The sequence below is a fragment of the Castanea sativa genome, chromosome 7, assembly GCF_040712315.1.
Source record: "Castanea sativa cultivar Marrone di Chiusa Pesio chromosome 7, ASM4071231v1".
NCBI lineage: Eukaryota > Viridiplantae > Streptophyta > Magnoliopsida > Fagales > Fagaceae > Castanea > Castanea sativa.
In genome coordinates this window covers 34,260,863-34,275,294 of record NC_134019.1, presented here as the reverse complement: position 1 = coordinate 34,275,294, position 14,432 = coordinate 34,260,863, and the positions used below count along the sequence as shown (strand labels likewise).

Here is a 14,432-nt window from a genome sequence, read left to right as displayed (position 1 = left end):
CTTGCCACAGACAAAACAGGATCTATTAAATTGATCTTGTGAAGGGGGTCCTTGGTTCTTATTGTAATTTTTATTCAGATTTCCCCTTCTTCTTTGAGGTGATCTATTATTGTTTTTAAAGGCTTTCTTTTTTGGCTTCAATTGACCATTTCTAGGAAAATGATTTTTGGGCATATTATTATTGGATGAAATAAGGTTTACCTTTGTGATGGAATTACCATTGCTCTCTTGTGTCATGAGTGCATCTTGTCCTCTAGCCTCCTCTACGCGGATGCGTGTGATCAAGGTCTCCAAGGATGTCTCCTTTTGTTTGTGCCGCAAAGTCTTTTGGAACTCCCTCCAAGATTGTGGTAGTTTGTCAATTATGCCAGCTACCACCAAATTGTCTCCGATCTTTATGTCTTCGGATCTCAATTCTGCTACAATCATTTGGAAGTCTTGTGTTTGATCCACCACCGATTTTTCATCCACCATTTGGTAACGAAAAAATCTACTAGCAGCATACTTCTTTGCACCTGCCTCCTCGGTATCATACTTGCTTTGTAAAGCTTTCCAAAATTTTTTAGCAGACTTGTAAGTTGTATCATAATAATCACAAAAATGATCGGCAAGAAAATTCAATAGATAAGAGCGACAATTATATTCATCTTTTGTATACTTATCTATTTTTTCTTGATGGAGAATATATTCTTCGTCACTCATTTCATCGGTAGGAATCTTTGACGGATTCTTCTCAGTGAGGATGTAGGCAACTTTGAGAAGACTCAAGTAGAAGAGGACATTTCCTTTCCACCTTTTGAAGTGGGTTCCCTTAAAGCGAAATGGCTTGTTAAGATCTCCAACAGGCTCATTTGGTTTCTCTTGTGTAGACTCCATGTGTTGAATCTCTTTAAAATTGCTGGTGCAAACACAATGATAATGGAAATAACATGAAGAGAAACTGAATAATATTTCTGAATTTTTATTAGTTTAAAGAAAGAGATTACACAACACTATTTGGATTGAGGCGCTACACTCGCTCTCTTTAAGGAGATTCAAGCCATTGGTTGACTACACTCTATAACCGATGCAGACCGTCTCTGACTTGTCTCCCCTAAGATACAACAGCCCAACAAGTGTCGTATGGCTAGAACAACCTCTGCACAAAGTGTCCAAGCACAAAGCTCCACCAGAAAGAACACCCTTCCTCGCCAAGAATCTCTCTATTTTTTTTAGTGTATATTGCAGTCACTTGGATTGTGTCTAAATGAGTCTATTTATAGGCTCAATGGGCCTCACGAAATTACTACCCAAATTAATCTGATTAATTAGGTCAATTATTCTGATATAGTGGATGTTACAAGATTAATTGTTGGATATTATTCTAATCACCTCCACCGTTCACCTCCCCCTTGCGCGCGTATCTGACCCAATATTTGAGACAATTCATGTTAGCCCATTAATCACCACAATTAAAGAGAACAAAATAGTCTCTCTCCTTTTCAATGTGGGATTAAACATTTTTCACTAATTCCTCATCTTCCACATTCACTCTCACACTTTTACATTTATGTTATAAAATTTATTTATTTTAATTATTTAATATTAAAATGCTCCAACAAATCACAATTAATAAAACCCAAATCAAAGACCCAATTTATTGTTCTGTTCTCCATCAAAAGTTGTTCCATCAAACTTTGAGAAGCTCTTGAAAGAGTTCTTGAGCTTCCTAGATATGGGTCTGGAGTGGCTTATCATTTTGTGACAGTGGAAACCATCAAAAGATGATTTTGAATGGAAAAAAACTTGTATGCGTAAGCGCATACAACATCCCTCTCACAGCTCACAGGTGTGGAGCCTACCTAGCTGTGAGAAAAACAAGTGAATCTGGTGATTGAAGCAAATTAAAATTTTTTTTTATTGAAAACTGAAAAGGGTTGAAAGAGAGAGAATATTATGTGGCTTATTTCTAACCTTAGGATTTTTTGCTTGTCACGTGTCCTTCATTGATGTAAAAATACGAGAGAATTGGAGTTATTATCAAGGAAGTCAATACCGTAATAGAGCTACTAATATATATATATATATATATATATATATATATATATATATATATATATAATTTTAAAATGATAAATTTATGTCACTCATCTAATCAATAACAACAATAATAATATACACTTTAGAGAAACCAACAAGTTCATAAAAAAAAAAAATCAATAACGTAAATATATTTTAGTGTGTCATTGTAGTTATTTAACATATATATATATATTCTTCAACGTGACGATGGGTGGGTGAGTACTGGAGTGGCAAGTCCCATCAATTTACTTAACATTAATAATAGTAATATTATAATAATAATAATATTAGAGCCAAAGTCCCATCACATTTCAAATTAGTGTCAGATTTTCACATGAGCTTGAAGTCTTGAGCAGATAAATTGAGGGAAAACCGGAGAGGGAAGTCTTGAGAAGATAAAAAGAGGGAAGGGTAAAAGCAAAAAGTAAGAGGAAGAATAATAAAAGAGAGAAGAGACCACAGGTGAACTGATCCAGTGCTGCTTGGGTGATCAACAACGACAACAAATCTGGTGCTGCTTCTTGCTTTAATTGCTTCTTCTTCCTCTTTTTCTTCTTCTTATCAACGTTCCTCTCTCTCAAAATTTACAATGCAACTCTCTCTTTTTCTAAAAGTTTACAAATAAATCAAAGATTTTTGCTGCGGTCTGAAATGCACTTACTGGCCAAAATTCGATATTTATCTCAATATGGCCGAAATAGCTCCGGTATGGCCGGTATCAAATCCGGTACGAAATGAAAGTATACCTGTACCCATAAAGATGTCGGAATGAAAAATTTTGGCCATACCGGCCGCTACGGTACAAAACTTACTTCCTTAGTTATTATAACCACAGGGGACCCGCCGCAAAAAAGATAAGAAGCAAAAGATGCCTTCATTTTGTGCACCTTGTCATTTTCACAATAGGCCCCACCCTGACCAGAGTCACAATAGTTGCGAGGTCTTTTGAGTCTCACCAATAGCATTTCGCCATATCGGATTTTTTTAAGCTAATCAATTCACCCTTTGTAACACTTTTTCTTTTTGAGATAGCACCCTTTGTAACTTTGAAACCTCGGTAGTGATATAGAGTTTCAATAAGGTCCGGTGTAAAACAATATGTTTACACCCACTAATAGCATACTGCCATATCAGATTTTCTTAAGCCAATCAATACACATATTCACACACAATTCTATTCTTAATTCAAAAAAAGAAGAAGATAGGTTCTGCTAAAACACAAAAACTAAAAATTGTACTAACGCTATAATCCCCTCTCATGTTATAACGGAGGCTTTTAATATAATATATATATATATATATATATATATATATATATATATATATATTCATTTATTTATAAAATTGTTTACTACATGTTGTCACATGGGAAAAAAACCACTTAAAATTCTGCCTTGTTTACAATCAAAGCACTAAAAATCAGTGTTTCATTAAAACACTGCACATCTAATAACTCAATTTTTACATCGTGTGAGGATTTTTCAAAGGCAAAAATTCACTTGTAGTCCCTACATTTTGGATCGATTCTCGATTTGGTTCCTAAATTGATTTCCTTCATTCCTAATTTCAAAAAATCATTTTTATTTTGATCTCTGCTATCAACCCAGTAACGAAAACCTCCTACCTAAAATACCTTGTTTGCTAATGTAGCGCTGACATAACTATTAAAATATTATTAAAAATAATTATTTGACATTTTTAAATACCACATTAACATTTAAAATTTTTTATACAAAGCCACCTCAGAAAGTTTATATAAAAAAGAAATCAAATTTTTTTTTAAAAACTCTTAAATCTAATTTAATTAAAAAATATATTATTTATCATTATTAATTTTCTTAAGAACATTACAACTTATTCTTCGTGTTCTTCCCAATCAAACCCAGTAACGAATAACTTAAATCCGGCAACGAAGATCTCAAACCCAGATCACAACAACACAAACGAAAAAAAAAAAAGAATAAAAAAGAAAAAGAAAAGAAATGGAGATCAAACACAAACACAGACCCAGATCATAAATAGAGATCAAACACAGACCCAGATCACAACGACAAAAACAAAAAAGAAAAAAAGAAAAAGAAAAAGAAACAGAGATTAAACACAAACACAGACCCAGATCACCAATAGAGATCAAACACAAACCCAGATCACAACAACACAAAAAAAGAAAATAGAAAAAAAGAAAAAGAAAAGAAACAGAGATCAAACACAAACACAAATCCAGATCACAAATAGAGATCAAACACAAACGAAACCCAGATCACAACCCAAACCAAAATCATCAGCGAACCTAACCACCGATCCAAAAAAGAAGCCACAAAAAACAAGTTACCACCACACCGAATCTTAAATGTCATTTCCCATTTTTAATTAATATAAATTTTTTACTTTTCCCCCTTTCCATTAAACATAGAAAAGAGAGAGAATAAAAAATTACTACAAAAGGCATAAACAAGAATCAAGCAAACATAGCAACTACATGCAGGACAGGTACAACTCATATATCATAAACCCAGTCTCAACAAAAATCCCAAAAATTCTGAGCATCAAAGGACATTAATAAGTAGAAGCTAAGCATGGTTAATGAGGTAGACTAGCAGTAGCTTGAGCTGTAGATATCACGGGCGGCATCGCTCTTCTTCACCGGAAAAGGCGACCTCATCACTGAGATTAGAGAGAGTTTGGGTCAGATCAGAGTTTGGCAGATCGACGGATGAGCGAGTTCGACGGCGGCGACCTCATCACTGAGATTTGAGAGAGTTTGGGTCAGATCAGATTTTGGCAGATCGACGGAGATGAGATTTTGAGAGAGTGTGGGTCTGAGAGAGATTTCGTCAAGGGTGAAGAGAGAATTAGAGATAGAGAGAGTTTAGAGTTTGGGTCTGCTCTCTGATGAGGTTGAAAGAAAAACAAAAAGAATTAAGGTTAACGAAAAAGAAAAAGAATTAAAAGGATAATTTTTTTTATTTTTGTTTTTTAAAAATAATTTTAATTAAATTAGATTTAAGGTTTTTTTAAAATTTAATTTCTTTTTTTTTTTATTATAAATTTTCTGATGTTCTTGTATTCTTGTGATCTGTGTTCATGTTCATGTTTATTTTTATTCAAATTTGAATTGATGTATTTTTATGTTTTAAATTTTGTTTTTATGTTTTTAAATTTTGTTAAAATTGATTTTTTTTTTTAATTATATGCTAACATGGATGCTGACATCATATTTTTAATTATTATTTTTCAGTTGTGTCAGCATTTAATAGGCCAGCTATGCATTTCATTTGCCATCTCAGATTTTTCTGTTACTGGGTTGACGGCAGGGATCAAAATAAAAATAATTTTTCGAAATCAGGGACTGACCGAGGAGCGAAATCAATTTAGAGACCAAAACGAAAATTAGCCCAAAATATAGGGACCAAAAATGCATTTTCGCATTCTTTAAAATCAAACGCATGATTAAAAACCTAACTTAAAACCATCCATGGTACCAGATCAAAAAAAAAACATCCATGGTACTTATATGATCAAAAGAGAACAAAAACCATAAGGGTGTGTTTGGTTAGAGTGAAAACAAAGAGGATGAAAAATATGGTGGAAAATGCTGTTTTTCACTATTTGGTTGAGGAAAGAAAATAAGAGAAACAGAAAATTAGGGAGAAAGTTTTCCCTCCTAGGCCCACTTTTTTTTATCCGCCCAAATTGGGAGGAAAATGAGGAGGGAAAAGTGGTAAGAAATTCATTTTACACAAATATCCTCTCATTTACCCCTCACTTTATTATGTAATAAGGGTATAATAGTCAATTTATGTAAATTACATTTTCCATCCTTCTCTTTTTCTCTCTAACTAAACAAAATAATTTTTCATCCTCCCACTTTTTCACCTCTCCAACTAAACACACAAGAGGGAATATCAAATATTTTCTATCCTCCCACTTTTCCATCCTCTCACTTTTCCACTTCTCCAACCAAACTGACCCTAAAACTCTTTCTGATATGTACTAAATTGTCATTTTCAGTTTCCAACTTCTCTTTGGTCTATACTTGCTGACAACATATACCCAATCAAAGGTCAAAATAAGTTTTTTTTTTCTTTATTCTTCAAGTCAAGGTATTTCTTGTATTTTTAATTCCTTTTATTCCTGTTCTTTTCTACAATAAAATTTATAATTTACTTTTGTTTGTTCTGGGAATAGAAACAATTAAAATAGGAAAGTTGATTGAAGATATATCAATTCTTCTTTCTTTTTTTGAGAAAAAGATATATCAATTCTTGTTTTTAATAATTCATGGGTATATATATATATTAATATGGGCATGTTATTCCTTTGGAAAGGTTACTGTGTAAATTTTTAAGGATTTCTCTGTTGTTTGGCATTGATAGAGATTACTGATATAGATGCTCTTATACTATGAGGGCATCAACTTTTATATGTTTATCCAAGTCAATGATATGGACATGCAACACCGCGACAAAGATATGATAATCATGGTGTTGAAGTTGAAGTAAATGAAGTAACATAAGTTGAAGTAAATGAAGTGTTAGACAAACGACAGGACAACAAAAATGAGCAAAACAGCATCAATGGAAGAAAGCCTAAGCATAAAACGGCAAAGAAACAAAAGGAAGGAAAATGCACCATTTAAATTAGTGGGAAGTTAGTTATATTTAATGCTAGGTGTCTTTATCTTATTGGTTATGGTTTTGAAGAAACAGTTACTGATTTTAGCGCAATTTTTCAGTCTCTGTTTTTTGGTTTTGTATATATAGCTCCTCTGTTAGTTGATTTAGGTAACAACTTGTGTTAGAACTTTCCAGGTTAATGAATAACAGTTTTCTCTCAAAGCATTTTGTGTTTTTCCTTTATTTTACATTGAATCAGAGCTATTCTCTTTCACTTTCCTACCAACCAAATAGATTTTTTTTTTCCTCTCATTGGTCCTGAGAATTACATGGCTTGGGCGAGATTTGTGTTTCTCGCTCTAATTTCCAGGAACAAGTTTGGATTCTTTAATGGTTCAATTTCAGAACTAGATCCAACCTCACTCTTGTTCAATTCTTGGAATAGGTGCAACACTACGATCCTTTCATGGCTGACCAATTCATTCAGTCCTGATCTTTTTTTGACAATAAAGATAGGAATTTTATTAAATCAAGTAACTATTACAAGTAAGCTAGGCCAACGTAAACAGAGAATAACATATTGGCTTGGCATGGGAATGCATTTGATGGCCTTTGACCAAACTTTACGAATATGCATACAATGAAACACAACCAACTGGTGTACAGATTCCATACATTGGCATAGCCTTTGGTAGTCTTGTAACAGTGTCATTGCCCTTCTAAGAGTTTCGCGAGGGTGGACTTGTTTTCTGTCAAAGATGTACCTATTACGTGCATTCCAAATGGCCCATGAGACTATAGCCCACACTTCCATTTCATTCTTCGTCAACACTAGCACCAGTTCTTGCACCAGACCATAGAAGTCCTCTGCGTATGAGCTTCTTTTTAGCAACTTCCCTTCCACCATCGCCCATACATTTCTAGCCATGGGACATCTCCAAAGAGCATGAGCCATCGTCTCATCATGTTGTCGACAAATTGCACATGGCGGGTCTAGTAGGGTCTTCCTTCACCATAGATTCAGTCAAATTGGGAGTATTTCAGAACACACTCGCCAGACAAACATTTTGACTTTAGGAGGTATATGTAGCTGCCAAATCTGATTCCACAACGTTTTATTCCTCTGTGCCGAAGAGTGCTCCACCTGATCAGCTTGTCTCATGCGAATTGCTACTCGATAGGTTGATTTTACCGAGAATACGCCCTTTTTATTTTCCTTCCATATTAGCTAGCTTATCTCGGTCCGGTGTTGTACCCAGATTGCATAGTTGAATCTCTGCCATCGTGTTAGGCATGAATGTATGGAAAAGTAGCTGTTGATGCCACTGCCTTGTATCTGGAATGAACAGCTCACACACCTTCCCGTTTTTCTATGCCTCGGGTTTGAATTGTGGGGGGTGTGGGAGCCACCTGTGGTCATCAACTTTAATGCTCTTCCCATCTCCCACCTTCCACACCGTGGCTACCCGTATCAGTTCTTTAGCCTCAAGCAGACTTCTCCACACAAATGAGGGGTTGTAACCCAATTCGGCCTCCATGAATGAATAATTAGGGAAATAGCGCGCTTTATATACTCTGAAAAATAAAGAGTGGCTTCCATGGATCAGCCGCCATGCTTGTTTTGCTAGCATGGCAAGGTTGAATGCATGAATGTCTCTAAATCCCATTCCCCCTCTATCCTTTGGATTGCACAGTTTACTCCATTTAATCCAATGGATTTTCTTCTCATTTCGTGTTTGGCCCCACCAATATTTTGCTAATGCCGAATTTATATCATCACAGATCTTTTTTGGGATTTTGAACATGCTCACGGAATAAGTTGGGATTGCTTGTGCCACTGTCTTGATTAGTACCTCTCTCCCCACCATTGAGATATTTTTTTTCTTTCCATCCGAGATACCTCTCACAATTGGTCATGATCTATGCTCCTAGCATGTCATGGATTTCTTCTTTCACCTAAGGCCTTGTGCTTGGGCTGAAGAAGAGAGTGGTTTTTTATCTATTGATGACTTGACCTAATGCTTTCTCGTATGACTCCAATATTTGAAGCAAGGTTCGACATTCTGCAATTGTTGCCTCACTAATAGTAGGCTAGCATTCGCAAATAGTAGGTGTGAGAGCTTGATCCTGCCATTGCAAGATAACATTCCTTTTAGAAGTTGGTTATCCATAGCTCTACGGATGAGAGAGGAGAGACCCTCGGCACATAGTAAGAATAGGTATGGAGACAAAGGGTTTCCTTGCTTGATGCCACGAGACAGTGTGATGAGACCTCTAGCTTCTCCATTGATTCGAGTTGAATAAGATGCAGTATGCATAGTTTCCATGGCTAGATTGACCCATTGCTCTGGTAAGCCAATTTTTAGCATTATCGTTTGGAGGAACTCCCACTCCACCCTGTCATATGCTTTACTGATGTTAAGTTTTACCGCCATATGACCCTTTCTTCAATTTCTCCTGTTTCTCATACAATGGATCATCTCAAAAGCCACTGTAGTATTATCTGTTATAATTCTACCAAGGACAAAAGCACTTTGTGAGTCAAAAATGATATTGGGTAAAATGGGCTTTATCTGGTTGGCAAGAACCTTAGAAATAATTCGTGATACAACATTTCCTAGGCTAATTGGTCTAAAATATGTGATATATTCTGGGTCTTTTTTTTTTGGGATAAGAACAATATATGTGTAATTCATTTTTCTTAGGTATCTTTCAGAGTGCAAAACAGATAATACAGCAGCAGTAACATCATGACCCACAATATGCCATAATTTTTGAAAAAAGAAAGGCGACATACCATTAGGTCCTGGTGAATTTGATGGGTGCATTTGGAAAATGGCATTTTTCACCTCTTCCTCCGTGTAAGGGCGGGTCAATGAGTGTGCCATGCTCTCCGTCGCCATCCGATCCACAGAATCTATTATGTCTTCCCTATCCAGTGAGGTGGAAGATGTGAATAGCTGTTTGTAAAGCTCTTCTGCTATGCTAGCAATTTTATCCTCATCAGTGTGCCACTCTCCTTCCCCATCATACAACCCCGCAATGTTGTTCTTCCTTCTTCACTGACTCACCCTTTGGTGGAAGAATTTTGTATTTTTATCCCCTGCTGATAGCCATATGGATCTCGACCTTTGTCTCTAGTATACCTCCTTATGGTGCAAGAGCTCATTTATCCCCTTCTTCACCATATGTATCCTCTCCAAATTCTGCCCATATCCTTCTTCCATCAGTGTGGTAAGCTCTTCTTGTTTTTCTTCAATGCAAGTTCTAGTATTCCCAAAGGTGGCACGGCTCCAAGCTACGAGGTCCATTCTATATTTCTTTATTTTCTTAAATAGACAATACATAAGGCTACCTTGAGGTCGTGTCTGGTTCCATGACTCTTGGATTATCCTTTCACAATCAGTGTGAGCCACCCATTTCTCTCAAAGCGCTAGATTTTGTGCCATCTTCTCCTAGATTGATTGGGTGGTGCCATGTCCAACATAACAGGATTGTGATCCGAATAGGATACAGAAAGGTGACTGACTTTTGCTCTAGGAAATATCTCACGCCATTCAGTTGTTGCAATTGCCCTATCTAACCTATCTTCAACAAAAGCTGCCCCTTGCCAACCATTCCTCCATGTAAAACGATACCCACTAAATCCCATATCAACCAAGCCACAATGGAGAAGAGTATGACGGAACTCAACCATTGGAGCCATCGGTCTCATATTGCCATCGTTTTTTTCATCTGAGGACAGCAATTTATTAAAATCACCTACATATACCCAAGGGAGAGTAGCTCGGGCATGTAGGTGTCTCATGAGTCTCCAAGTGTCAGTTTTGTGTTCTTCCTCCGAATAGCCGTATATACCTGTTAGTCTCTATGTAGGTAAAGCCTGTGTGTGTACGATCACATCAATATGGTTTGGTGAGTATGTTTGTGTATCCACAATCACCCCCTCCCTCCAAAGTAGTGTCAATCCACCCCTACGTCGGTTGCATGAAACAGCCAGCATACCATGAAAACCCAATTCTGTCTTAATCGGTTTCATCTCTCTGTTAGTCAATTTTGTTTCCATAAGGAACAAAATTGTGGGAGATTTTTTCCTCACCAGTTCGGAGAGGACTTCAACTGCACGGCAGTTCCCAAGCCCTCAGCAGTTCCAACTTAAGACGATCATTGCGATCGGCGAGGCTGAACCTCAGTCTCCACTGTTGATATTCCTGTTTGTATTGTTCTTTCATCCACTTTAAACCGCTTTGCATCGTCATACCAATGGTTGCTGCTTTCATTGTGTCTCTTTGTGCCTACTTTCAGAAGACTAGAGTGTGAAGGCTCGGGTTATGTTTTGGTCGGGGAAGGTTTCGTTTTGGCTGGGGGAACGTATGGGTTTTTTCCGCATGTGTTTTGTTTTTGGTGCTTTTAGTTGGTCACGTGAGGGTGGTGTGCCTAGGGTTTGTGGTTCATTTTGTTTTGCAAAAGATTCTGCAAAAGATTTGTGGATTGATCTCAAGAACAGGCTATCTCAGGACAATACACCAAGATTGTTTGAGTTGAAAATGGAGATTTCACATTTGGTTCAAGGATCATTCTCGGTGAGTACATACTTTACCAAATTCAAGACTTTATGGGATGAATTTGCTACTTAATGTTGAAAGGAAGCATCAACATATACTTAATGTTGATAGGGCATTGAGATTTCAATCTCAAGTTGCTTTATGTTTTGGGGGTGACTGCATTCTCACTACAGTTCACTTGATAAATAGGGTTCCTTCCAAATCTTTGGGTAACAAAACCCCAAGCAAGGTGCTTCCACATGGCAAATTCTCAAGCAGGGAGCAGGGCATCACAAGCGAAAAGTGACAAGAGGTGGCATAGCTTACTTGGCAAAAGATAGGGAGGGGAAGGAAGTATTTAAAGGATGCAATTCTATTGGGTTAAGATAGCTTGACCCCGATTAATTATTTAATTACCCAAGTTGATTAATTAAGTTCAATTTTCATGCAAAATGTGAAGGCACCAACAAATCACCAAAAATACTAAGTGCAGCTAAAAATAAATTAGACACGGTGATTTGTTGACAAATGGGGAAAACTTTTTTTTTTTTTTGATAGGTAATAACAAGCTTTATTGATAATAAAAGTACAATGAATTTACGATAGTAAACTCACTTAACTGAAAAGAATACAAACCAATCAAAAAGAAAGATCAATAGAATTAAGGAAGTCTAACAAAGAATGACAATGCGTAAACCTCCAAATACGGGATCACTCAAACAAAGTCCTACGTAGCAAAGTCTTCACACAGTCTACAAGTCTCTCAGTTTCCTCAAAAGTTTGGGCATTATGCTCCTTCCAAATTAACCACATAAGACCCGTTGGAACCATATTCCACACATTTGAAGTGTGCCTCCCCAACCAATTCCACCATGCAGAGAGAAGGGAAACAACATCCTTCGGCATCACCCACTGAACCCCAAACAAACGAAGGACTTCACTCCACAAGGTATGACCGTACTTACAATGGATCAATAAATGATCCACAGTTTCCTCTTCACATCGACAAAGGCAGCACCAATTCACAAGAGGTAACTTCTTCTTAATTAACAAGGTTGTCTATAGTAAGAATCTCTCCCCTAACAGCTGTCCATAAGGCAAAAACCTCATAAGGCAAAAATCTCACTGGCTAATTTTAAGGTCATCACTGCCAAGAATCCACAAATTAAAAATCAAGCGGTTACAAGAATAAAGAATCTTACCAACTACCTTGGCCTATCCCGAAATACCAACCTACAGTTGAATCTTCGCTTCAATACCTAATTGAACTTGATCTTGTAGTAGCCTTATCTTCTTTGATGCACAAACCTCCAATTTGTGACTAACCCTTTGCACGAATCCCAAGTACATGACTAACTCCAGTAACTTAAACAGATGTTGTTGGCTACAAAATTCTTCACGTCATTAACAATGAAAATCTAGGGTTGTGAGAAAAGAAACCCTAAATAAATATATAACTGTGCCGAATTTCAAATTTGAAAATTCTGAAATCGTAGTTTTTGATAGATCGAGCCGCTGTCGAGCTATCTATCGAGTTTCACATTAAGTCTCGATAGCAGGCATCTATCGAGTTATCTGTCGAGACTTAATGAACAACTTTTCTTCACTCGTTTTTTGAACCAATCTTCATGTGTTTAATACTTGACTTAAACAACTTGTTTCTTGAAGTACTAAACCCATCTTAGATCTACCTAATTACAGAAAGCCTAAGGGGATGCCAACAACATTGCTGGTAGTAATAGAAGCTGTATTTTAAGCTAAAATGAGAGGCTACACTGATGTGATTTTGCCGGCCAAATCCAAACAGTAGCTGGAAATTTTGGAGGGAATAAATCCTAGAAGCTGGAAGAACTCGATCATCACAAGGACTAACAAAAGTGCAGGACTGATGGAATAGCAATATATGTCTTTTTATTACTTATTAATGACCTTATTTTGGGACATCAAAGAGCAGAGTAGACTTGTTCTGTGTTGCAACTAATATCAATTATGGAAACAAAAAAGAAGTCTCTAATCAACTTAATTAAGAAAATAGAAGTTTTTAATCAGCTTTTGAAGTCAGTGGTCATTACTATAATAATGGTATAAATTCAATCTCATACATCACACCAGGATTTTTTACTCGCAGTATTATATATTAATTCAGAAAGGGCATTTAGACTTTAAATTGTAAAAAAGAATATAAAGGGACAATCTTTGGTTCTTCTTAATGCATAATTAAAGTACAAAGCGTAATATAGCTTTCCTAATAATATCTTTTGGCTCAGCCTGCTTGGCTTCTAGTAAGATCGGCTGCCACTTTTTGAAGATTCCTATGTAATCAATAATGTGCCTTTACGCACACTACAATGAACTTAAATACATAATAACTATAATAAAAAAAAAAAAGAAACAAACAAACAAAACTTTGTATAATTTAGAGCTCTAGTCTTTGGTTGATGTTAACATGCTCCTTCGTTGTGCTTTGCTTTAAAACTTTGTTTGATTTAGAACTCAAGTCTTTGGTTGCCTCATCTCAACGTAGAACTCAATCCAAAGATGTTCACTCCAGCCGGAGTTGTACAAGAATTATTTGACAATTTTGAGGTTCTTGTAGTTGATGGGTCTGAATGAGCAAGAGCAGCATGAGCCTTGATTGCTAGTGTACACAAGTCTTGAAGAGAAAGTGTTTGATGGGATTTAGAGAGTGGCATGAGGAAATAGATTTGGCCCAGCTTTAGCTCTTCGTTTTGGGGGATGAAGGGGATGTGGGAGTTGATGTACATGGACTCTGAGCTGCAGAGGAAGCAGCCAAGGTTCTGGGAGAGGATTTGTTCGGCTTTGATTGGGTGCTTCAACTCTTGGAGTGTTCCATCCAAGTGAATTATCTTGGCTGTGGATGGCCATTTAAGGGCTATCCCACCTTGGCTTGTGTATTGAGAAGATGCACAGATGCCCATAACTTATATCCTCTGTGTGTATAGAGAGAGAGAGAGAGTTGCTTTGAGTTTGAATGGTGGATGAGCTTGCGAATCTGTGGTTTATATAGGCAAAGAAAGCAATGTGAAAGGTAATATATGACTTATGAGTCATGATTGACTAAAAGAATTTATTTATTTATTTTTATGGGGACAGTATTATTTATATTGTTCAATCACTTTTTTTTTTTTTTTGAGAATCATTGTTTAATCACTTAAATAGGAGTATTACGTGAAGATTATTATAACTTAAT

The 14,432-nt window shown here is 36.4% G+C and overlaps 1 protein-coding gene across 1 annotated transcript; it reads right to left on the bottom strand.

The window, feature by feature from the left end:
* Nucleotides 1–13,731: 13,731 nt before the first annotated feature.
* Nucleotides 13,732–14,160, bottom strand: LOC142644368 (uncharacterized). Its single transcript, XM_075818998.1, has one exon. The coding sequence runs from the start codon at nucleotides 14,158–14,160 to the stop codon at nucleotides 13,732–13,734; it is 429 nt and encodes a 142-aa protein (XP_075675113.1).
* Between the last annotated feature and the right edge of the window lie 272 nt (nucleotides 14,161–14,432).